At 51.7% G+C, this 21,375-nt stretch overlaps 1 protein-coding gene across 2 annotated transcripts; it reads left to right on the top strand.

Moving 5' to 3' along the window:
* The first annotated feature begins 689 nt into the window (after positions 1–689).
* On the top strand, positions 690–21,131 carry SLC10A4 (solute carrier family 10 member 4). 2 transcript variants are annotated; one of them, XM_032980225.2, is made up of 4 exons: positions 690–1,194; positions 1,712–3,129; positions 17,407–17,617; positions 19,768–21,131. In XM_032980225.2, exons 2-4 carry the CDS (start codon positions 2,459–2,461, stop codon positions 20,338–20,340), a joined length of 1,455 nt encoding a protein of 484 aa, XP_032836116.2. In that variant the 5' UTR covers positions 690–1,194; positions 1,712–2,458; the 3' UTR covers positions 20,341–21,131. The 2 variants fall into 2 exon arrangements, with proteins under 2 accessions (XP_032836116.2, XP_032836118.2); XM_032980227.2 differs by lacking the exons at positions 690–1,194; positions 1,712–3,129 and adding an exon at positions 3,194–3,804.
* Positions 21,132–21,375: the final 244 nt, after the last annotated feature.

Below are 21,375 nucleotides of genomic sequence, written 5' to 3' on the forward strand. Positions count from 1 at the left end.
TATAGCCTTAACAAACTGTTGGGGCAAGTGCTGTTAGCGAGCACCTATGAAGGCCGGCACGGCACACGAGGGGGTGGGTGGCCAGCACCACGCCCGGCCACCTTTGTCTCCCCAGTGGCGATGTTTACACACCGCACCAGGTACTCATTTGAGGCTGAGTCGACCTAGGGGAGGCCCGGGACCGGTTCAGATAATCGTCATCGGTGTTGGCCGTGAACGGGAATCGAACCCAGGTTCGAAGCGCAGCGCATACACAGACACATGCATGCACACAGACACACACACAGACACACGCACACACACAGACACACACAGACACACGCACGCACACAGACACGCACACAACACACAGACACACACACAGACACACGCACAGACACACACACAGACACACGCACACATACACACATACAGACACACACACAGACACACACACAGACACACGCACAGACACACAGACAGACACACGCACACACAGACACACACACAGACACACACACAGACACACGCACAGACACACAGACACACATACAGACACACCCACAGACACACGCACAGACACACGCACACAGACACACACACAGACACACACACACAGACACACGCACAGACACACACACACAACCGCGCGGGCGCTCAGAGCGAATGTGTAGCATGTGTGTCTGTGTGTGTGTGTCTGTGTGTGTGTGGCTGTGCGTGTGTCTGTGTGTCTGTGCGTGTGTCTGTGTGTCTGCGCGTGTGCGCGTGTCGCACGCCTCGTCCGCCCACCCATTCACTCAGTCAGAGCGGTCCGGCCTGGCCCCGCGTGCCACAAAGCCACCGGCTCCAGCGGAGCGAGGCGGAGAGGATTCACGCAGCGGTACAGAACAGCTGGCCCCGGCTGAACAAGACCAACAGCCGAACAAACAACAGCCGAACAAACAACAGGCGACGAACTGAAACAGCCGAAACGGCTGAACCGAACCCACGGCTGACCAACCAAACGGTCGTACGGATGAACATCCAAACAGCTGAACAGCCGAGCAACTGAACAGGTGAACGGCCGAACAGCTGAACAGGTGAGCAGATGAACAGCAGATCAACTGAACAGCTGGACAGGTGAGCAGATGAACAGCCGAGCAACTGAACAGCTGGACAGGTGAACAGATGAACAGCCGAGCGACTGAACAGCTGAGCAACTAAACAGGTGAACAGGTGAGCCATCAAACACACGCACACCACACAATCACACCACACAATCACACCACACTAACACACCATACAATCACACCACACAAACACATGCACACACACACACCATGCAATCACACGCACAATCACACCACAGAATCACACACACTACAAAATCACACACAAACAATCACACCACACAATCACACCACACAATCACACACAATCACACACACACGCACCACATAATCACACCACACAATCACACACACCACACAATCGCACACACAATCACACCACACAATCACACCACACACACGCAATCACACACACCACAAAATCACACACAATCACACCACACACACACCACATAATCACACACACCACAAAATCACACATAAAACACACCACACACACCACATAATCACACACACCACAAAATCACACACAAACACACCACACACACACACCACATAATCACACAAGTTGGGTGGGTCTGTGGAGGTCTTCCAGCCCCTGCTGCTGTTGTTGCATTTTTCAGGGCGGTTTTCGCCGTCTCCTCAAGCTCCACGCCGAGCTGGGCCGGTGGACGGTCAGTCAGAAGGACAGTCGGACGGACGGTCAGTCAGAAGGACAGTCGGACGGACAGTCGGAAGGTCGGCCAGACAGTCGGACGGTCAGTCGGAAGGTCGGCCGGACAGTCAGACAGTCGGACAGTCGGACGGACAGTCGGAAGGTCGGTCAGTCAGAAGGACAGTCGGGCGGTCAGTCAGAAAGTCAGCCGGACAGTCGGACGGTCAGTCAGAAGGACAGCCGGACGGACGGACGGTCAGTCGGAAGGTCGGCCGGACGTTCAGCCAGACGGTTAGCCAGGTCAGTCAGAAGGTCAGTCGTACCGTCAGTCGGAAGATCAGTCAGCAGGTCGGTCAGGTGAGTCCGACGGTCAGTCGGAAGATCAGTCAGCAGGTCGGTCAGGTCAGTCAGAAGGTCAGTCGGAAGATCAGTCAGCAGGTCGGTCAGGTCAGTCAGAAGGTCAGTCGGAAGATCAGTCAGCAGGTCGGTCAGGTCAGTCAGAAGGTCAGTCGGAAGATCAGTCAGCAGGTCGGTCAGGTGAGTCCGACGGTCAGTCGGAAGATCAGTCAGCAGGTCGGTCAGGTCAGTCAGAAGGTCAGTCGGAAGATCAGTCAGCAGGTCGGTCAGGTGAGTCAGAAGGTCAGTCGGAAGATCAGTCAGCAGGTCGGTCAGGTGAGTCCGACGATCAGTCGGAGGGTCGAGCGCAGCGGGTGCCATGGACAACTTCACGGCGGAGAGGTCCGGGGAGGACTTCACCAACGTCACCTTCTTCAGCAGCGCCGTGCTGGACGACTCCACCACCAACACCACCAGCAACTACACCACCAACACCACCACCAACACCACCACCACCATCACCATCGACTTCCTCAACTCCTCGTCGTCCTCGTGGCTGTGGGACTCCGTCCTGGAGAACATCACGGGCGGCGGTGGGGAGCTGGGGGCCACGCCCCCCACCGCGTCACCCTCGTCCGGTAGCAGCGACGGCAGCGGCGGCGGAGGAGCAGGAGCAGGAGGAGGAGGAGGAGGGTTGTCCACCATCGCCGCCGCCACCGCCACCACGGGCCCCACCGTGTCGCCCATCTGGGACTCGCCGCTCAACCCCATCATCAGCGTGTACGTGGCCGTGGTGCTGGCCTTCACCATGCTGGGCATGGGCTGCACGGTGGAGCTCGGCCAGTTGGGCCACCACCTCCGGAGGCCCGCGGGCGTCCTGATCGCGGCCCTGGCGCAGTTTGTGGTGATGCCCTTCGTGGCGTTCGCCATGGCCAACGCCTTCGCGCTGGGCGAGGCGGCCGCGGTGGCGGTGTTGGTGTGCGGCTGCTGCCCCGGCGGGACGCTGTCCAACATCATGTCGCTGTTCATCGACGGAGACATGAACCTCAGGTGGGGTGGTGGCGGTGGTGGTGGTGGATGGGATGATGATTGTAAGGATGATTGAGGATGATGATGATGATGAGATGGTGAGATGGATGAGATGGTGGTGATGATGATATGGTGGTGGCGAGATGGGGTGGGATGATGATCCTGGAGACATGAACCTCAAGTGGGGTGGTGATGATGATGGTGGTGGTGATGATGATGATGGTGGTGGTGGTGAGATGATGAGATGATGAGATGAATGGGATGATGACAATATGATGATGATGGGATGGTGTGCGGCTGCTGCCCCTGCGGGACGCTGTCCAACACCATGTCGCTGTTCATCGACGGAGACATGAACCTCAGGTGGGGTGGTGGCGGTGGTGGTGGCGATGGGGTGGATGGGATGATGATTGTAAGGATGATTGAGGATGATGATATGGTGAGATGGATGAGATGGTGGTGATGATGATGTGGTGGTGGCGAGATGGGGTGGGATGATGATCCTGGAGACATGAACCTCAAGTGGGGTGGTGATGATGATGGTGGTGGTGATGATGATGATGGTGGTGGTGGTGAGATGATGAGATGAATGGGATGATGACAATATGATGATGATGGGATGGTGTGCGGCTGCTGCCCCGGCGGCACGCTGTCCAACATCATGTCGCTGTTCATCGACGGAGACATGAACCTCAGGTAGGGTGGTGGCGGTGGTGGCGATGGGGTGGATGGGATGATGATAATGAGATGATATAGGGTGGTGGTGATGAGATGGTATGATGGTGAGATGGGATGATGATGGTGAGATGGATGGAATGGTGGTGATGATGGAATGGTGATGGTCAGATGGGGTGGGATGATGATCCTGGAGACATAAACCTCAGGTGGGGTGGTGGTGATGGTGGTGGTGATGGTGGTGGTGATGGGGTGGATGGGATGGGGAGATACGATGGGATGATGATATGCGATGATGATATGATGTTGCTTGTAAGATGATGAGATGGGATGATGATGTGTATGGGATGGTGAGATGATGATGATGGGATGGTGAGATGATGATGTGTATGGCATGGTGAGATGGGATGATGATGATGGTGGGGTGGTGAGATGGGATGATGTGTATGAGATGGTGATGCTGGAGACATGAACCTCGGGTGGGATGAGATGGGGGCGATGGGATGATGTATCTACGTATAACTTCTTTCGCACCGTACGTAGTCAACCATGCTAATCGCAGATACAGGGTGCAGTGTATAGTATAGTATATAATGTAGTGTATAGTGTAGTGTGTAGTAGTGTAGTATATAGTGTAGTGTATAGTGTAGTGTATAGTGCAGTGTATAGTGTAGTATATAATGTAGTGTATAGTGTAGTGTGTAGTGTATAGTGTAGTGTATAGTGTAGTATATAATGTAGTGTTCAGTAGTGTATAGTGTAGTGTATAGTGCAGTGTGTAGTGTAGTAGAGAATGTAGTATATAATGTAGTGTTCAGTCGTGTATACTAGTGAAGTATATATATTTAGAAATATAATAGTGCAGGTTAACTCCCTCGTGGGTTCGATCCCGACGCCCGCTGTATATTTGGAGTTTGCGTGTCTCTCTTTCTCCGTGGTGAGATGTTGACAACCTCGCCTGGTCTACAGGAGGTCGTGGGTTCAATACCGACCCTGATGCCTGCTGTATATTTAGAGTTTGCGTGTCTCTCTCTCTCTCTCCGTGGTGAGATGTTGACTACCTCACCGGGTCTACAGGAGGTCGTGGGTTCCAACCCGACCCTGACGCCTGCTGTATATTTGGAGTTTGCGTGTCTCTCTCTCCCCGTGGTGAGATGTTAACTACCTCGCCTGGTATACAGGAGGTCGTGGGTTCCAACCCGACCCTGACGCCTGCTGCTGTATATTTGTAGTTTGCGTGTCTCTCTCTCTCCGTGGTGAGATGTTAACTACCTCGCCAGGTCTACAGGAGGTCGTGGGTTCAATACCGACCCTGACGCCTGCTGTATATTTGGAGTTTGCGTGTCTCTATCCGTGGTGAGATGTTAACTACCTCGCCTGGTATACAGGAGGTCGTGGATTCGATCACGACCCTGACGCCTGCTGTATATTTGGAGTTTGCGTGTCTCTCTCTCTCCGTGGTGAGATGTTAACTACCTCGCCTGGTCTACAGCAGGTCGTGGATTCGATCACGACCCTGACGCCTGCTGTATATTTGGAGTTTGCGTGTCTCTCTCTCTCCGTGGTGAGATGTTAACTACCTCGCCTGGTCTACAGGAGGTCGTGGGTTCGATCTCGACCCTGACACCTGCGTGGATTTTTCTCCGGGTCCTCCGGTTTTCCCCTCCCACATTTAGATTCAACGTCACGCGTCCAGAGTGTTTGTCTGCTGCTATAAATGTCCACGTGGTGATGATGATGATGACGCTGAGCCACTTCGTTGAGCTATCATTTGTGATGGCCAGGTCACGTCTGACCAAAGAGCTACGCAGCACCTCAGTGGGGCCTTACTTGCTCAAATAAGCACGTGTGTATTGACGTGTTCATCTATGCTGTGTGAGTCCATGGTTATTGACAGACGTATTGACTTGTTGGGGGAGTGGGGGTGGGTGGCCAGCACCAACGATGACCATAACACTCTACATTTTTATTATTTACACGCTTTTATTTAACTCACTCTGTCTGTTGTTGTTGCATCCTCAAATGTTGTAACTCAATGTTAACCCACTTCCCAATGTGATATCGACTGCCAACTTTGTATAGTTATGTCATACTGATGACAATACTATATTCTATCATAAAAAAATAAAGTAAAATATTTTTAAACATTATTTTTTATACGTTATGTTTCGGCTTGGGTCTAATTGTCCACGCTCAACTCACGTTGGCTGTAATTGCCCACGGCCCCCTTAAGTTGTGGCAAGCTTCGGGGCCACTTCCTGGAGTCGTGGAGTTCTTCCATTACTAGTACGGTACATTTAATTAAAGCGTGTTTTTTAAATATTATATTACTTATTTAAAGTGTACTTCACACTGAAGTATCTCAAAAGCGGAGAGCGTAAAACATAAAACTCCACTCATCGATATCAATCTGAGCGAAATGGAAATGTAATAATCTGAACCGCTCTCGAAATCCCAATACAATTACGTTGCAAGAGGAGCGATGTTCACTACGCATCGCACCAGGTACTCATTTGAGGCTGAGTCGACCTAGGGGACGCCCAGGACCGGTTCAGATAATCGTCACTGGGTGTTGGTGGTGGCCGTGAGCGGGAATCGAACTCGGGTCGCCGGGTTTGTAGCGCGGTGTAGCGCTAACCGCTGCACCACCGCTCCCCACCACTTGACTGCTACCGTAGCAGCATCATCATCAGCAGCAACATAAACATCATCATCAGCAGCATCATCGTGATCATCGTCATCAACATCATCAACGTCATCATCAGGATCATCAACATCATCATCAACATCATCATCGTCATCAACATCATCATCAGGATCATCATCAACCTCATCAACATCAACCTCATCATCGTCATCAACATCGTCATCAGGATCATCATTATCATCATCATCAACCTCATCATCGCCATCAATATCAGGATCATCAACATCAACATCGTCATCAGCATCATCATCATTAACCTCATCATCGTCATCAACATCGTGATCAACATCATCATCATCATCAACCTCATCATCGACATCATCAACATCATCATCAACATCAGGATCATCAACATCATCGTCAATATCATCATCATCAACCTCATCATCGTCATCAACATCATCATCATCGTCATCAACATCGTCATCCACATCGTCATCAACATCAAGATCATCATCGTCGTCAACATCATCATCATCAACCTCATCATCGTCATCAACATCGTCATCAACCTCATCATCGTCATCAACATCATCATCAGGATCATTAACATCATCAGCATCATCATCAGCATCATCATCATCGAAATCATCATCAGCAACATCATCATCAGCATCATCGTCGTCATCAGCATCATCGCCATCAGCATCATCATCGTCATCAGCATCATCATCAGCATCATCACCATCATCATCACCATCATCATAATCACCATTATCATCACCATCATCAACATCATCAACATCAGCATTATCATCATCAGCATCATCATCATGGTCGTCGTGATCTCCGCCAGGACCTCTCTCGCGTCGCGGGAGCGCCAATTTTTTTTTGAGAGCCGCGATGGAAATTCTGGCACGGAAGTCGCCAGAATTTAATAAACCGAGCAAGGGGAGCGGCACGCGTTGACACGGAGCCAGATAATCTCCATCAAGAGGGGGGGAGGGGGGATGGGAGGGAGAGACAAAGGCGGCCGGGCGTGGGTGCTGGCCACCCACCCATCCCTTCGTGCGCCCGTGCTGGCCTTCACAGGTGCTGCTACTCGCTAACAGCACTTGCCCCAACAGCCTGTTACAGGCTACACGGGGGATCTTTGTCTCTGTCTCGGTGAGGGGGGGGGGAGCGGTGGCGCGGCGGTTAGCGCTACGCTGCGTCACGAATCCGAAAGAGACCTGGGTTCGATTCCCGCTCACGGCCAACACCACCGGTGACGATTATCTGAACCCTCTAGGTCGACTCAGCCTCCAATGAGTACCTGGTGCGATGTGCAGTAAACATGGCCACTGGGGAGACAAAGGCGGCCGGGCGTGGTGCTGGCCACCCACCCCCTCGTGTGCCGTGCCGGCCTTCACAGGTGCTCGCTAACAGCACTTGCCCCTACAGTCTGTTACAGGCTACACGGGGATCTTTATATTTGTACCGCAACCCAGCCTCCGTATACGCCTCCTCTGTTAATCGGGAACAGGAGAGATAAACAAACGTTACATCTTCTTTGGTTATTTCGGTAAAGTCACGTAGAATGAGAATAAAATAATAAATTAATAAAATAACATAACACAATAAAATTCTCACGACGTTTCGGCCACAACACAAGTGGCCTTATTCTTAGTTTTTTCGGTAAAGTCACGTTGAAGGGAAACAACAAAATAATAAAATATATATAAAACAATAAAAAAATTCTCGCGACGTTTCGGCCACAACACAAGTGGCCTTATTCTTAGTTTTTTCGGTAAAGTCACGTTGAAGGGAAACAACAAAATAATAAAATATATATAAAACAATAAAAAATGCCTGAAGACGACCGTTTGTGTTATGGTCGAAACGTCGTGAGAATTTTTTATTGTTTTATATATATTTTATTATTTTGTTGTTTCCCTTCAACGTGACTTTACCGAAAAAACTAAGAATATGAATTACTGCAGTCACGAAAGCTTTAAATCAAAATACAAGTGGCCTTCTTCAGGTGAAAGGAAGGCCACTTGTGTTGTGGCCGAAACGTCGTGAAAATTTTACTGTGTTACTTTATTTATTTATTATTTTATTCTCATTCTACGTGGTGACTTTACCGAAAGAACCAAAGAAGATGGATCCTTGTAGTCACGAAAGCTTTAAATCGAAATTTAAACGTTACATCTTCACGTTTCTTTTCCTCCAGATAAAAAAAAACAATATACGATAGTACGGTTATAGGTGGCTAGGAGATGTTAACTACCTCGCCTGGTACACAGGAGGTCGTGAGTTTGATCACGACCCTGACGATGCCTGCTGTATATTTGGAGTTTGCGTGTCTCTCTCTCCGTGGTGAGATGTTAACTACCTCGCCTGGTATACAGGAGGTCGTGGGTTCGATCCCGACCCTGATGCCTGCTGCTGTATATTTGGAGTTTGCGTGTCTCTCTCTCTCCGTGGTGAGATGTTAACTACCTTGCCTGGTATACAGGAGGTCGTGGGTTCGATCCCGACCCTGATACCTGCTGCTGTATATTTGGAGTTTGCGTGTCTCTCTCTCTGTGGTGAGATGTTGACTACCTCGCCTGGTACACAGGAGGTCGTAGGTTCAATCCCGACCCTGATGCCTGCTGCTGTATATTTGGAGTTTGCGTGTCTCTCTCTATGGTGAGATGTTAACTACCTTGCCTGGTACACAGGAGTCGTGGGTTCGATCCCGACCCTGATGCCTGCTGCTGTATATTTGGAGTTTGCGTGTCTCTCTCTCCCCGTGGTCGCGTGGATTATTTTCTCTGGGTCCCCACCGGTTTTTCTCCCGTCCGTGTTCCGAATCAACATCAATGAGCTATCAATTGTTGTCCAGGTCGTCTTCTTAAACAAATATAAATAGAGTTAAATACATTCAGCACAGTGGGCCTTACGTGGTGAAAATAAATTAACGTTTTGAGGCTGAGTCGACCTAGGGGAGGCCCGGGACTGCGGTTCAGATAATCGTCACCGCAGTAAATCCCAGAGAGGGACTCCCGTTTGATGTCACTATCCCGCACATGCAGATTAGCGCGGTTGGCTACGTACGGTGCGAAAGAAGTTCAACGTTACTGTATGTACACAGAGACCCGCAGATACCCAGACTCATACAGACCCACAGAGACTCAGACCCACAGAGACCCACAGAGACTCAGACCCACAGAGACCCACATAGTCTCAGACCCACAGAGACCCACAGAGACTCAGACCCATAGAGACCCACAGGGACACATACCCATAGAGGCCCAGAGAGACCTACAGAGACCCATAGAGACCCACAGAGACCCACAGAGACACAGACCCATAGAGACCCATATAGACACCCATAGAGACCCACACAGACCCACACAGACCCACACAGACCCACACAGACCCACAGACACCCAGATCCATAGAGGCCCATATAGACACCCATAGAGACCCACAGAGACCCACAGACACCCAGATCCATAGAGGTCCATATAGACACCCATAGAGACCCACAGAGACCCACAGATTAGCACGGTTGGCTACGTACGGTGCGAAAGAAGTTCAGCACACGCACACACATGTACACACACGCCCACGCGTGCGCGTGTGTACACGTGTGTGCGTGTGTGTTCAAACCCACGGAGCTTGTTAGTCAACAAGAGCCTTTCATCTCTGCTGCTGTTGTTGTTGTCTTTGTGCTTGCTCCGTGCTAAACACATCACGAGCATCACAGAGACCCCCACTCCTCTCTCTCGCTTCATCTCCCCGGTTACTTCGTCTAAGCAGGGACCAGTGTGTGATGATGGTGATGTGATGATGATGTGATGTATGTGATGTGTGTGATGATGATGATGTGTGTGATGGTGATGTGTGTGATGATGGTGATGTGATGATGATGTGATGTGTGTGATGATGATGATGTGTGTGATGGTGATGTGTGTGATGATGATGATGTGTGTGATGATGGTGATGTGATGTGTGTGATGATGGTGATGTGTGATGATGATGTGATGATGATGTGTGTGATGATGGTGATGTGATGTGTGTGATGATGATGATGTGTGTGATGGTGATGTGTGTGATGATGATGATGATGTGATGATGGTGATGATGATGTGTGTGATGATGGTGATGTGTGTGATGATGGTGATGTGTGTGATGATGATGATGTGTGTGATGGTGATGTGTGTGATGATGGTGATGTGTGTGATGATGGTGATGTGTGTGATGATGATGATGTGATGATGTGATGTGTGATGATGGTGATGTGATGATGATGCTGTGATGTGATGATGGTGATGTGTGTGATGATGGTGATGTGTGTGATGATGGTGATGTGATGATGGTGATGATGTGTGATGATGGTGATGTGATGTGTGTGATGATGGTGATGATGTGTGTGATGGTGATGTGTGTGATGATGATGATGTGTGTGATGATGGTGATGTGTGTGATGGTGATGTGTGTGATGGTGATGTGTGTGATGATGTGATGATGGTGATGATGATGTGTGTGATGATGGTGATGTGTGTGATGATGATGATGTGATGTATGTGATGTGTGTGATGATGATGATGTGTGTGATGGTGATGTGTGTGATGATGATGATGTGTGTGATGATGGTGATGTGTGTGATGATGATGTGATGATGATGTGTGTGATGATGATGATGTGTGTGATGGTGATGTGTGTGATGATGGTGATGTGATGATGATGATGTGTGCGATGATGGTGATGATGTGTGTGATGATGATGGTGATGTGTGTGTGATGATGGTGATGTGTGTGATGATGGTGATGTGTGTGATGGTGATGTGTGTGATGATGGTGATTTGATGTGTGTGCTGATGATGTGATGATGGTGATGTGATGATGTGATGATGCGTGTGATGATGATTATGTGATGATGATGTGATGATGATGCTGTGATGTGTGATGATGGTGATGTGATGTTGTGATGTGATGATGTGTGATGATGGTGATGTGATGATGATGATGCTGTGATGCTGAGTGTGATGATGATGCTGTGATGATGATGCTGTAATAACGTAGTGTGATGATGCTGTGATGATGCTGTGATGATTCTGTGTTGACGTGGTGTGATGACGTGGTGTGATGATGCTGCTGTGATGCTGAGTGTGATGATGATGCTGTGATTGATGATGAGATGCTGTGATGATGCTATGATGATGATGCTGCTTGTGATGATGATGCTGTGATGAAGCTGTGATGATTCTGTGATGACGTGGTGTGATGATGCTGCTGTGATTGATGAGGAGATGCTGTTATGATGTTGTGATGATGCTGTGATGACGTGGTGTGATGACGTGGTGTGATGATGCTGCTGCTGTGATTGATGATGAGATGCTGTGATAATACTGTGATGACGTTGTATGATGACGTGGTGTGATGATGCCGTGATGATGTTGTGATGATGCTGTGATGATGTTGTGATGATGCTGTGATGACGTGGTGTGATGATGCTGCTGTGATTGATGATAAGATGCTGTGATGATACTGTGATGACGTGGTGTGATGATGCTATGATTATGCTGTGATGATACTGTGATGACGTGGTGTGATGACGTGGTGTGATTATGCTGTGATGATGCTGTTATGATGATGCACACAACCAATTGCTCACGTGCATAGGACCCGCATTTAGGGTCGTTCGTCCATACACAACGTGGCACACGGGGGGTACAGTACAACACTGGCGTCTACGCTGTATGTATATTGAATTCCTTCGCACCGTACGTAGCCAACCCTGCTAATCTGTAGTTCTCTGTGGGTGTCTATGGGGCTCTGTGGGTGTCTATGGGGCTCTGTGTATGTACAGTAATGTTGAACTTCTTTCACACTGTACGTAAGCCAACCGTGCTATTCTGTGGGTCTCCAGGTCTCTGGGTCTCTGTGGGTCACCATGGGTCTGAGTCTCTGTGGGTCTCTGTGGGTCTCTATGGGTATCGGGATCTGTGGGTCTGGGTCTCTGTGGCTCTCTGTGGGTCTGAGTCTCTGTGGGTCTCTATGGGTCTCGGGATCTGTAGGTCTGGGTTTCTGGGTCTCTGGGTCTCTATGGGTCTGAGTCGCTGTGGGTCTCTATGGGTCTGAGTCGCTGTGGGTCTCTATGGGTCTGAGTCGATGTGGGTCTCTATGGGACTGAGTCTCTGTGGGTCTCTATGGGTCTGAGTCTCTGTGGGTCTCTGTGGGTCTCTATGGGTCTGGGTCTCTGTGGGTCTCTATGGGTCTGAGTCTCTGTAGGTCTCTGTGGGTCTCTGTGGGTCTGAGTCTCTGTGGGTCTTTGCGGGTCTCTATGGGTCTGAGTCTCTGTGGGTCTCTGTGGGTCTGAGTTTCTGTGGGTCTCTGTGGGCCTCTATGGATCTGAGTCTCTGTGGGTCTGAGTCGCTGTGGGTCTCTGTGGGCCTATATGGATCTGAGTCTCTGTGGGTCTCTGTGGGTCTCTATGGGTCTGGGTCTCTGTGGGTCTCTATGGGTCTGAGTCTCTGTGGGTCTCTGTGGGTCTCTATGGGTCTGAGTCTCTGTGGGTTTCTGTGGGTCTCTATGGGTCTGAGTCTCTGTGGGTCTCTATGGGTCTCTATGGGTCTGAGTCTCTGTGGGTCTCTGTGGGTCTGAGTCGCTGTGGGTCTCTATGGGTCTCTATGGGTCTGAGTCTCTGTGGGTCTCTGTGGGTCTCTATGGGTCTGTGTCTCTGTGGGTCTATATGGATCTGAGTCTCTGTGGGTCTCTGTGGGTCTGCGTCTCTGTGGGTCTCTATGGGTCTCTATGGGTCTCTATGGGTCTGTGTCTCTGTGGGTCTCTGTGGGTCTCTATGGGTCTGTGTCTCTGTGGGTCTCTATGGATCTGAGTATCTGTGGGTCTCTATGGATCTGAGTCGCTGTGAGTCTCTATGGGTCTGGGTCTCTGTGGGTCTCTATGGGTCTGAGTCGCTGTGGGTCTGAGTCTCTGTGGGTCTCTGTGGGTCTGAGTCGCTGTGGGTCTCTATGGGTCTGTGTCTCTGTGGGTCTCTATGGATCTGAGTATCTGTGGGTCTCTATGGATCTGAGTCGCTGTGAGTCTCTATGGGTCTGGGTCTCTGTGGGTCTCTATGGGTCTGAGTCGCTGTGGGTCTGAGTCTCTGTGGGTCTCTGTGGGTCTGAGTCGCTGTGGGTCTCTATGGGTCTGGGTCTCTGTGGGTCTCTATGGGTCTGAGTTGCTGTGGGTCTGAGTCGCTGTGGGTCTCTATGGGTCTGGGTCCCTGTGGGTCTCTATGGGTCTGAGTCGCTGTGGGTCTCTATGGGTATGGGTCTCTGTGGGTCTCTATGAGTCTGAGTCTCTGTGGGTCTCTATGGGTCTGAGTTGCTGTGGGTCTCTATGCGTCTGAGTCTATGTGGGCCTCTATGGGTCTGAGTCTCTGTGGGTCTCTGTGGGTCTGAGTCTCTGTAGGTCTCTATGGGTCTCTATGGGTCTGTGTCTCTGCGGGTCTCTGTGGGTCTCTTTGAGTCTGTGTCTCTGTGGGTCTCTATGGATCTGAGTCTCTGTGGGTCTCTATGGATCTGAGTCGCTGTTAGTCTCTATGGGTCTGGGTCTCTGTGGGTCTCTATGGGTCTGAGTCGCTGTGGGTCTCCATGGGTCTGAGTCGCTGTGGGTCTCTAAGGGTCTGGGTCGCTGTGGGTCTCTATGGATCTGAGTCTTTGTGGGTGTCTATGGGTCTGAGTCTCTGTGGGTCTCTATGGGTCTGAGTCTCTGTGGGTCACTATGGATCTGAGTCGCTGTGGGTCTCTATGGGTCTGAGTCGCTGTGGGTCTGAGTCTCTGTGGGTCTCTAAGGGTCTGTGTCTCTGTGGGTCTCTATAGATCTGAGTCTCTCTGGGTCTCTATGGGTCTGAGTCTCTGTGGGTCTCTATGGATCTGAGTCTCTGTGGGTCTCTATGGATCTAAGTCTCTGTGGGTCTCTATGGATCTGAGTCTCTGTGGGTCTCTGTGGGTCTGAGTCTCTGTTGGTCTCTATGGGTCTCTATGGATCTGAGTCTCCGTAGATCTCTGTGGGTATGAATCTCTGCGGGTCTTTCAGGGTCTCTGTGTATATATATACAGTAACGCTGAACTTCTTTCGCACCGTAGCTAAGCCAACAGCGGTGCGGCGAGCGCCGGCGATCAAACAAATTTAAAAACAAACGCTTAAAGTAAACAACAATTCTTGTGTTCTCATGAAGTAAGGCCGCTCGGGAAAAATAAGCAGCAGCAGCAGATGGCAAAAGAAAAGAAGACCACGCCCAGCGCGGACACTCTCTATCTCTGTGTGTCTCTATGAGTCTCTGTGTGTCTCCATGAGTCTCTGTGTGTCTCTCTATGAGTCTCTGTGTATCTCTATGAGTCTCTGTGTGTCTCTATGAGTATCTGTGTGTCTCCCTGAGTCTCTGTGTGTCTCTCTATGAGTCTCTGTGTATCTCCCTGAGTCTCTGTCTCCCTGAGTCTCTGTGTGTCTCCCTGAGTCTCTGTGTATCTCTATGAGTCTCTGTGTATCTCTATGAGTCTCTGTGTATCTCTATGAGTCTCTGTGTGTCTCCCTGAGTCTCTGTGTGTCTCTCTATGAGTCTCTGTGTATCTCCCTGAGTCTCTGTCTCCCTGAGTCTCTGTGTGTCTCCCTGAGTCTCTGTGTCTCCCTGAGTCTCTGTGTATCATTATGAGTCTCTGTGTATCTCTAGGAGTCTCTGTGTATCTCTATGCATCTCTTTGTGTGTCTCTATGAGCCTCTGTGTATCTCTATGAGTCTCTGTGTGTCTCTATGAGTCTCTGTTTGTCTCAATGAGTCTCTGTGTGTCTCTATGAGTCTCTGTGTGTCTCTATGAGTCTCTGTGTATCTCCCTGAGTCTCTGTGTATCTCTATGCGTCTCTTTGTGTGTCTCTATGAGTCTCTGTATGTCTCTATGAGTCTCTGTGTATCTCTATGCGTATCTTTGTGTGTCTCTATGAACCTCTGTGTGTCTCTATGAGTCTCTGTGTATCTCTATGAGTCTCTGTGTGTCTCTATGAGTCTCTGTGTGTCTCAATGAGTCTCTGTGTCTCAATGAGTCTCTGTGTATCTCTATGAGTCTCTGTGTGTCTCTATGAGTCTCTGTGTATCTCCCTGAGTCTCTGTGTATCTCTATGCGTCTCTTTGCGTGTCTCTATGAGCCTCTGTGTGTCTCTATGAGTCTCTGTGTGTCTCTATGAGTCTCTGTGTATCTCTATGAGTCTCTGTGTATCTATATGCGTCTCTTTGTGTGTCTCTATGCGTCTCTTTGCGTGTCTCTATGAGCCTCTGTGTGTCTCTATGAGTCTCTGTGTGTCTCTATTAGTCTCTGTGTGTCTCTATGAGTCTCTGTGTATCTCCCTGAGTCTCTGTGTATCTCTATGTGTCTCTTTGTGTGTCTCTATGAGTCTCTGTGTGTCTCTATGAGTCTCTGTGTATCTCTATGCGTCTCTCTGTGTGTCTCTCTATGAGTCTCTGTGTGTCTCTATGAGTCTCTGTGTCTCTATGAGTCTCTGTGTATCTCTATGAGTCTCTCTGTATTTCTATGAGTCTCTGTGTATCTCTATGAGTATCTGTGTATCTCTATTAGTCTCTGTGTGTCTCTATGCGTCTCTGTATCTCTCTATGAGTCTCTGTGTATCTCTATGAGTCTCTGTGTGTCTCTATGCGTCTCTGTGTGTCTCTATGAGTCTATGTGTGTCTCTATGAGTCTCTGTGTATCTCTACAAGTCTCTGAGTATCTCTATTAGTCTCTGTGTCTCTATGGGTCTCTCTCTATGAGTCTCTGTGTATCTCTATGAGTCTCTGTGTCTCTATGAGTCTCTGTGTGTCTCTGAGTCTCTGTGTATCTCTATGAGTCTCTGGATCTCTATGTATCTCTATGATTCTGTGTGTCTCTATGAGTCTCTGTGTGTCTTTATGAGTCTCTGTGTATCTCTACAAGTCTCTGTGTATCTCTATTAGTCTCTGTGTATCTCTGAGTCTCTGTGTGTCTCTATGAGTCTCTGGATCTCTATGCATTTCTATGAGTCTCTGTGTATCTCTGAGTCTCTGTGTATCTCTACGAGTCTCTGTGTATCTCTATTAGTCTCTGTGTATCTCTATGAGTCTCTGTGTATCTCTCTATGAGTCTCTGTGTATCTCTATGAGTCTCTGTGTATGTCTACGAGTCTCTGTGTGTGTCTCTATGAGTCTCTGTATGTCTATGCGTTTCTGTGTGTCTCTCTATGAGTCTCTATGAGTCTCTGTGTCTCTCTATGAGTCTCTGTGTATCTCTATGCGTCTCTCTGTGTGTCTCTATGAGTCTCTGTGTGTCTCTGAGTCTCTGTGTGTCTCTATGAGTCTCTGTGTATCTCTATGCGTCTCTGTGCGTCTCTCTATGAGTCTCTGTGTGTCTCTATGAGTCTCTGTGCGTCTCTCTATGAGTCTCTGTGTGTCTCTATGAGCCTCTGTGTGTCTCTATGAGTCTCTGTGTATCTCTATGAGTCTCTGTGTATCTCTATCAGTCTCTCTGTATTTATATGAGTCTCTGTGTATCTCTATGAGTCTCTGCGTATCTCTATTAGTCTCTGTGTGTCTCTATGCATCTCTGTATCTCTCTATGAATCTCTGTGTATCTCTATGAGTCTCTGTGTGTCTCTATGAGTCTCTGTGTGTCTCTATGAGTCTCTGTGTATCTCTACAATCTCTGTGTATCTCCATTAGTCTCTGTGTCTCTATGGGTCTCTGTATCTCTCTATGAGTCTCTGTGTATCTCTATGAGTCTCTGTGTATCTCTATGAGTCTCTGTGTGTCTCTATGCGTCTCTGTGTGTCTCTATGAGTCTCTGTGTGTCTCTACGAGTCTCTGTGTATCTCTACAATCTCTGTGTATCTCTACGAGTCTCTGGACGTGCGTGACCATCCGCCCGTCCGTAGCGTCCTCCGTGCCCTCCTCTCCACCCCCCCCCGCCCCGTCCAGCATCATCATGACGGCCTCATCCGCCCTGCTGGCGCTGCCGCTGATGCCGCTGTGCCTCTGGGTCTACAGCCGCCACTGGCTCGACACCCCCGTCGTGCAGATGCTGCCCTTCGGCGCCATCGCGCTCACGCTGTGCGGCACGCTCGTGCCGCTCGCCGCCGGAGCCGTGCTGCGCCATCGGGCACCTGGCGCCGCAGACGTCATCCTCAAGGTGAACACCCCAGCCCTGGTCATCCCCAGCCACGCCTTAGCAGCCCAGCCACGCCTTAGCAGCCCAGCCACGCCTTAGCAGCCCAGCCACGCCTTACCAGCCCAGCCACGCCTTACCAGCCCAGCCACGCCTTAGCAGCCCAGCCACGCCTTAGCAGCCCAGCCACGCCTTAGCAGCCCAGCCACGCCTTAGCAGCCCAGCCACGCCTTAGCAGCCCAGCCACGCCTTAGCAGCCCAGCCACGCCTTAGCAGCCCAGCCACGCCTTAGCAGCCCAGCCACGCCTTACCAACACTCAACGCCTTACCAACACTCAACGCCTTGCCTTACCAGCACTCAACGCTTTACCAGCCCAGCCACACCTTACCAAACACGCAACACCTTACCAGCACTCAACGCCTTACCAACACGCAACGCCTTACCAGCCCAGCCACGCCTTACCAAACACGCAACACCTTACCAGCACTCAACGCCTTACCAACACGCAACGCCTTACCAGCCCAGCCACGCCTTACCAGCCCAGCCACGCCTTACCAAAACGCAACGCCTTACCAAACATGCAACGCCTAACCAACACGCAACGCCTAACCAACACGCAACGCCTTAATAACACTCAACGCCTTACCAACACGCAACCCCTTACCAACACGCACCGCCTTACCAGCACTCAACGCCTTACCAGCCCAGCCACGCCTTACCAGCACTCAACACCTTACCAGCCCAGCAACGCCTTACCAACACTTAACGCCTTACCAACACGCAACGCGCGGTGCACTTTGAGGCCGCGTGAAGTGTCGAAGGCTCGCTGCTGACAGGAGGTCGCGGGACAGAACCCAGCAGACACCCTGGGTTGGCTGACTGAGATGACCGGTAGATGCACCACCACCAGCTGTACCACTGTGCCAACTTGCTGTTTTAGCTCCGCTCGTTGTTGTGAGAGTCGCTCCTCTGCCCTCTGTTGCTTGAGGGCGACTGCCTCCAACTGCCCAGTAGCAGCGTCCTACACGAGCCTCCTCCACAGAGGCCGATCTTGACACCGCTGGTACCAGTCGTTGGCAAGTCCAACCGCATCAGTCCATCTCTTCTACAACCTATGGCGTGGCTGGGCATGCGGGCTACATGACCCAGCCAACGCAGCCTTGCCTGCCGGAGGAGCTCACCGATGGGACTTTGTCCAGATCTATCATGGATTTATGAGCTCCTCACACAATCCAACCTTGGTTTAAACCCAGGATGGATCGTAAGCATGCCAGCCTGAATGTTTCTAACCGGCGCAGATTAGAGGGGTCCACGTTTCACAAGCGTAGAGAAGGGAGGGAATGACTTTGGCCGAGAAGACCCGAAGCTTTGTGCGGAGCGACAGACCAGGTAGCTTCTACACAGCATCGTGCAGCCGATGAAAAAGTAATGCCGCTCGACTGAATTGGAATGACACCTCTGCTGTAAAACTGGAGCTGGTCATAAGCATTCTGCCCAGGTATGAGAAACTCTCCACAACTGCTCCATCACAAATGGGGAGGTGAGGGGGTGGAGTGTCCGATGGTACAAAATACCCAGGCAGGTGCTTAGTTTTGGTGCACTGATGTTAAGGTCCCACCTCTTAGTGGCACATTCCAGGTTCAGCAGCAGCGCCTTCAACTCCTCCTCTGAGTGAGCAGCAATTACCAGATCATCGGCATACATAACATGGTTGAGCAATAGGGAGCCATCCCTTGACCGCACCCGGGCATCGATCAGCCTCCCATTGTATCTTTACCAAATGGAAATTCCTCCGGTACAGCCATGGGAAGCTTCTCTAACTACGTGGTCAAAGATGATGTTAAATAATGTGGGAGCCAGAGGACATCCCTGTCGCACCCCAAGGTGTACAGGGAAAGGCTCAAACTCCCGGCCACGTAGTTTTAACCGGGCCTGCTCACCGTTAATGAAGGTCCTTAATGATCATGAGCAGAGGGTCAGGGACTCCGAAAGCAAGAAGAACAACTCAGAGCACAGGCCTACTGATGGTATCATAGGCCTTGACCAGGTCAATAAAGCAGAGACATAGGTCAACAACAACCACCACCAACCACGATGACCAATCATCATCGTCGTCATTGTCGTTATCATCTTGACGACGACGTGAACCCCCCCCCCCCCACCCCGTGGTCAGGTGTCCGTGTGGCTGCTGCTGCCCATCCTCGGCGTCCTCTTCATCCTCACCGGCTCCCTGCTGGGCCCCGACCTCATGGGCCAGCTGCCCGCCACCGTCTACCTCGTCGCCGTCCTCATGCCGCTCGTCGGCTACGGCGTCGGCTTCGGCCTCGCCAGGCTCTGCCGCCTGCCGCCCTCGCTGTGCCGCACCATCTCGATGGAGACGGGCTGCCAGAACGTCCAGCTGTGCACCGCCATCCTCAAGCTGACCTTCCACCCGGAGGCGATCGGCGCCATCTTCCTCTTCCCGCTCCTCTACGCCCTCTTCCAGGCGGCCGAGGCCGGCCTCTTCATTGTGGCGTACCGCGTGCGGAGGGCCCGGCAGCGGGCCGCGGGAGGCCGGGCCGCTGGCGACGGCGGCGATGACGACGATGACGACGAGGGAGGTTCGGACATCACGTACCGGAAGCTCAAGGAGGACGACGGGGGGATGCCGAGGGAGGCCACCTACGGATCGGTGGACGCCAAGGAGAGGCCCGCGGATTCCGCGGGCGACGCGGGCGGCGATGCTGTGAGGTCTACGTACGTGTGAGTGGATGAGCGAGTGGGCGAGCGGGTGGGTGGGCGAGCGGGCGGGCGGGCGAGCGGGCGGGCGAGCGAGCGGGCGGGCGAGCGAGTGAGCGGTAAGCGGTTAGCACTACGTAACCCCCGGTGGGCGACCCGAGTTCGATTCCCGCCCACGGTCACCACCACCACCACTGGTGACCATTATCTGAACCAGTCCTGGGCCTCCCCTCTAGGTCGACTCGGCCACAAAATGAGTACACCTGGTGCGGCGTGTAGCAACCATCGCCGCTGGGGAGACACAGGCGGGCCGGGTGTGCTGTTAGCGAGCAGCCACGCTGGCTAACAGCACTTGCCCCAACAGTCTGCTTAGGCTATACGGTCGGGGGGAGGAGGGGATCTTTGTCTTTGTGAGTGAGCGGAGTAGGTGGGTGATGAGGCCTTGGCTGGGCCCACGAGAGCCTTGGCTGGGCCCACGAGGTCTTGGCTGGGCCCACGAGGCCTAGGCTGGACCTACTAGACCTAGGCTGGACCTACTAGGCCTAGGCTGGGCCCACGAGGTCTTGGCTGGGCCCACGGGGCCTAGGCTGGACCTACTAGGCCTAGGCTGGGCCCAAGAGGTCTTGGCTGGACCTACTAGGCCTAGGCTGGACCTACTAGGCCTAGGCTGGACCTACTAGGCCTAGGCTGGGCCCACGAGAGCCTTGGCTGGGCCCACGAGGCCAGGGCCCGAGGCTCCAGGCCGGGCGACGTCGCCAGCCGCCGTCTGCGCACGCGCAAGGCGATCGCGTGCGAGATACGAAACCCCCGGGGGGTGGGGTGGAGGGCGGGGTGTGGGGGGTGGGGCGGGGTGGGGTCGTCTCGCGCTCCACTGGAAATGATGCGGCTGTAACGGACCGAGGGGAGGGCCTGTGGGGTCGGGAGAGGCTGTGGGGGGGGGGGTATTGTAGCGGCAGGGGCTGTGGGGGACCGAGGGGAGGGGCTGTGGGGGGTGGTATATGGGGGCTCCTCTACTTATGAACATTCGACTCACGAACTTTTATAGATACGAACGAACCTGTTC

Source organism: Petromyzon marinus, chromosome 61 (assembly GCF_048934315.1).
Source record: "Petromyzon marinus isolate PM22_M1 ecotype Great Lakes invasive population chromosome 61, UKy_Petmar_22M1.pri1.0, whole genome shotgun sequence".
NCBI lineage: Eukaryota > Metazoa > Chordata > Hyperoartia > Petromyzontiformes > Petromyzontidae > Petromyzon > Petromyzon marinus.

Bases quoted from the DNA above. Each gene is read 5' to 3' on its own strand.
- SLC10A4 (XM_032980225.2), top strand. From the start codon at position 2,459: ATGGACAACTTCACGGCGGAGAGGTCCGGGGAGGACTTCACCAACGTC. The intron at 3,130-17,406 runs GTGGGGTGGTGG...CGCCCCGTCCAG, and splicing joins GACGGAGACATGAACCTCAG to CATCATCATGACGGCCTCAT. The intron at 17,618-19,767 runs GTGAACACCCCA...CCCCGTGGTCAG, and splicing joins CCGCAGACGTCATCCTCAAG to GTGTCCGTGTGGCTGCTGCT.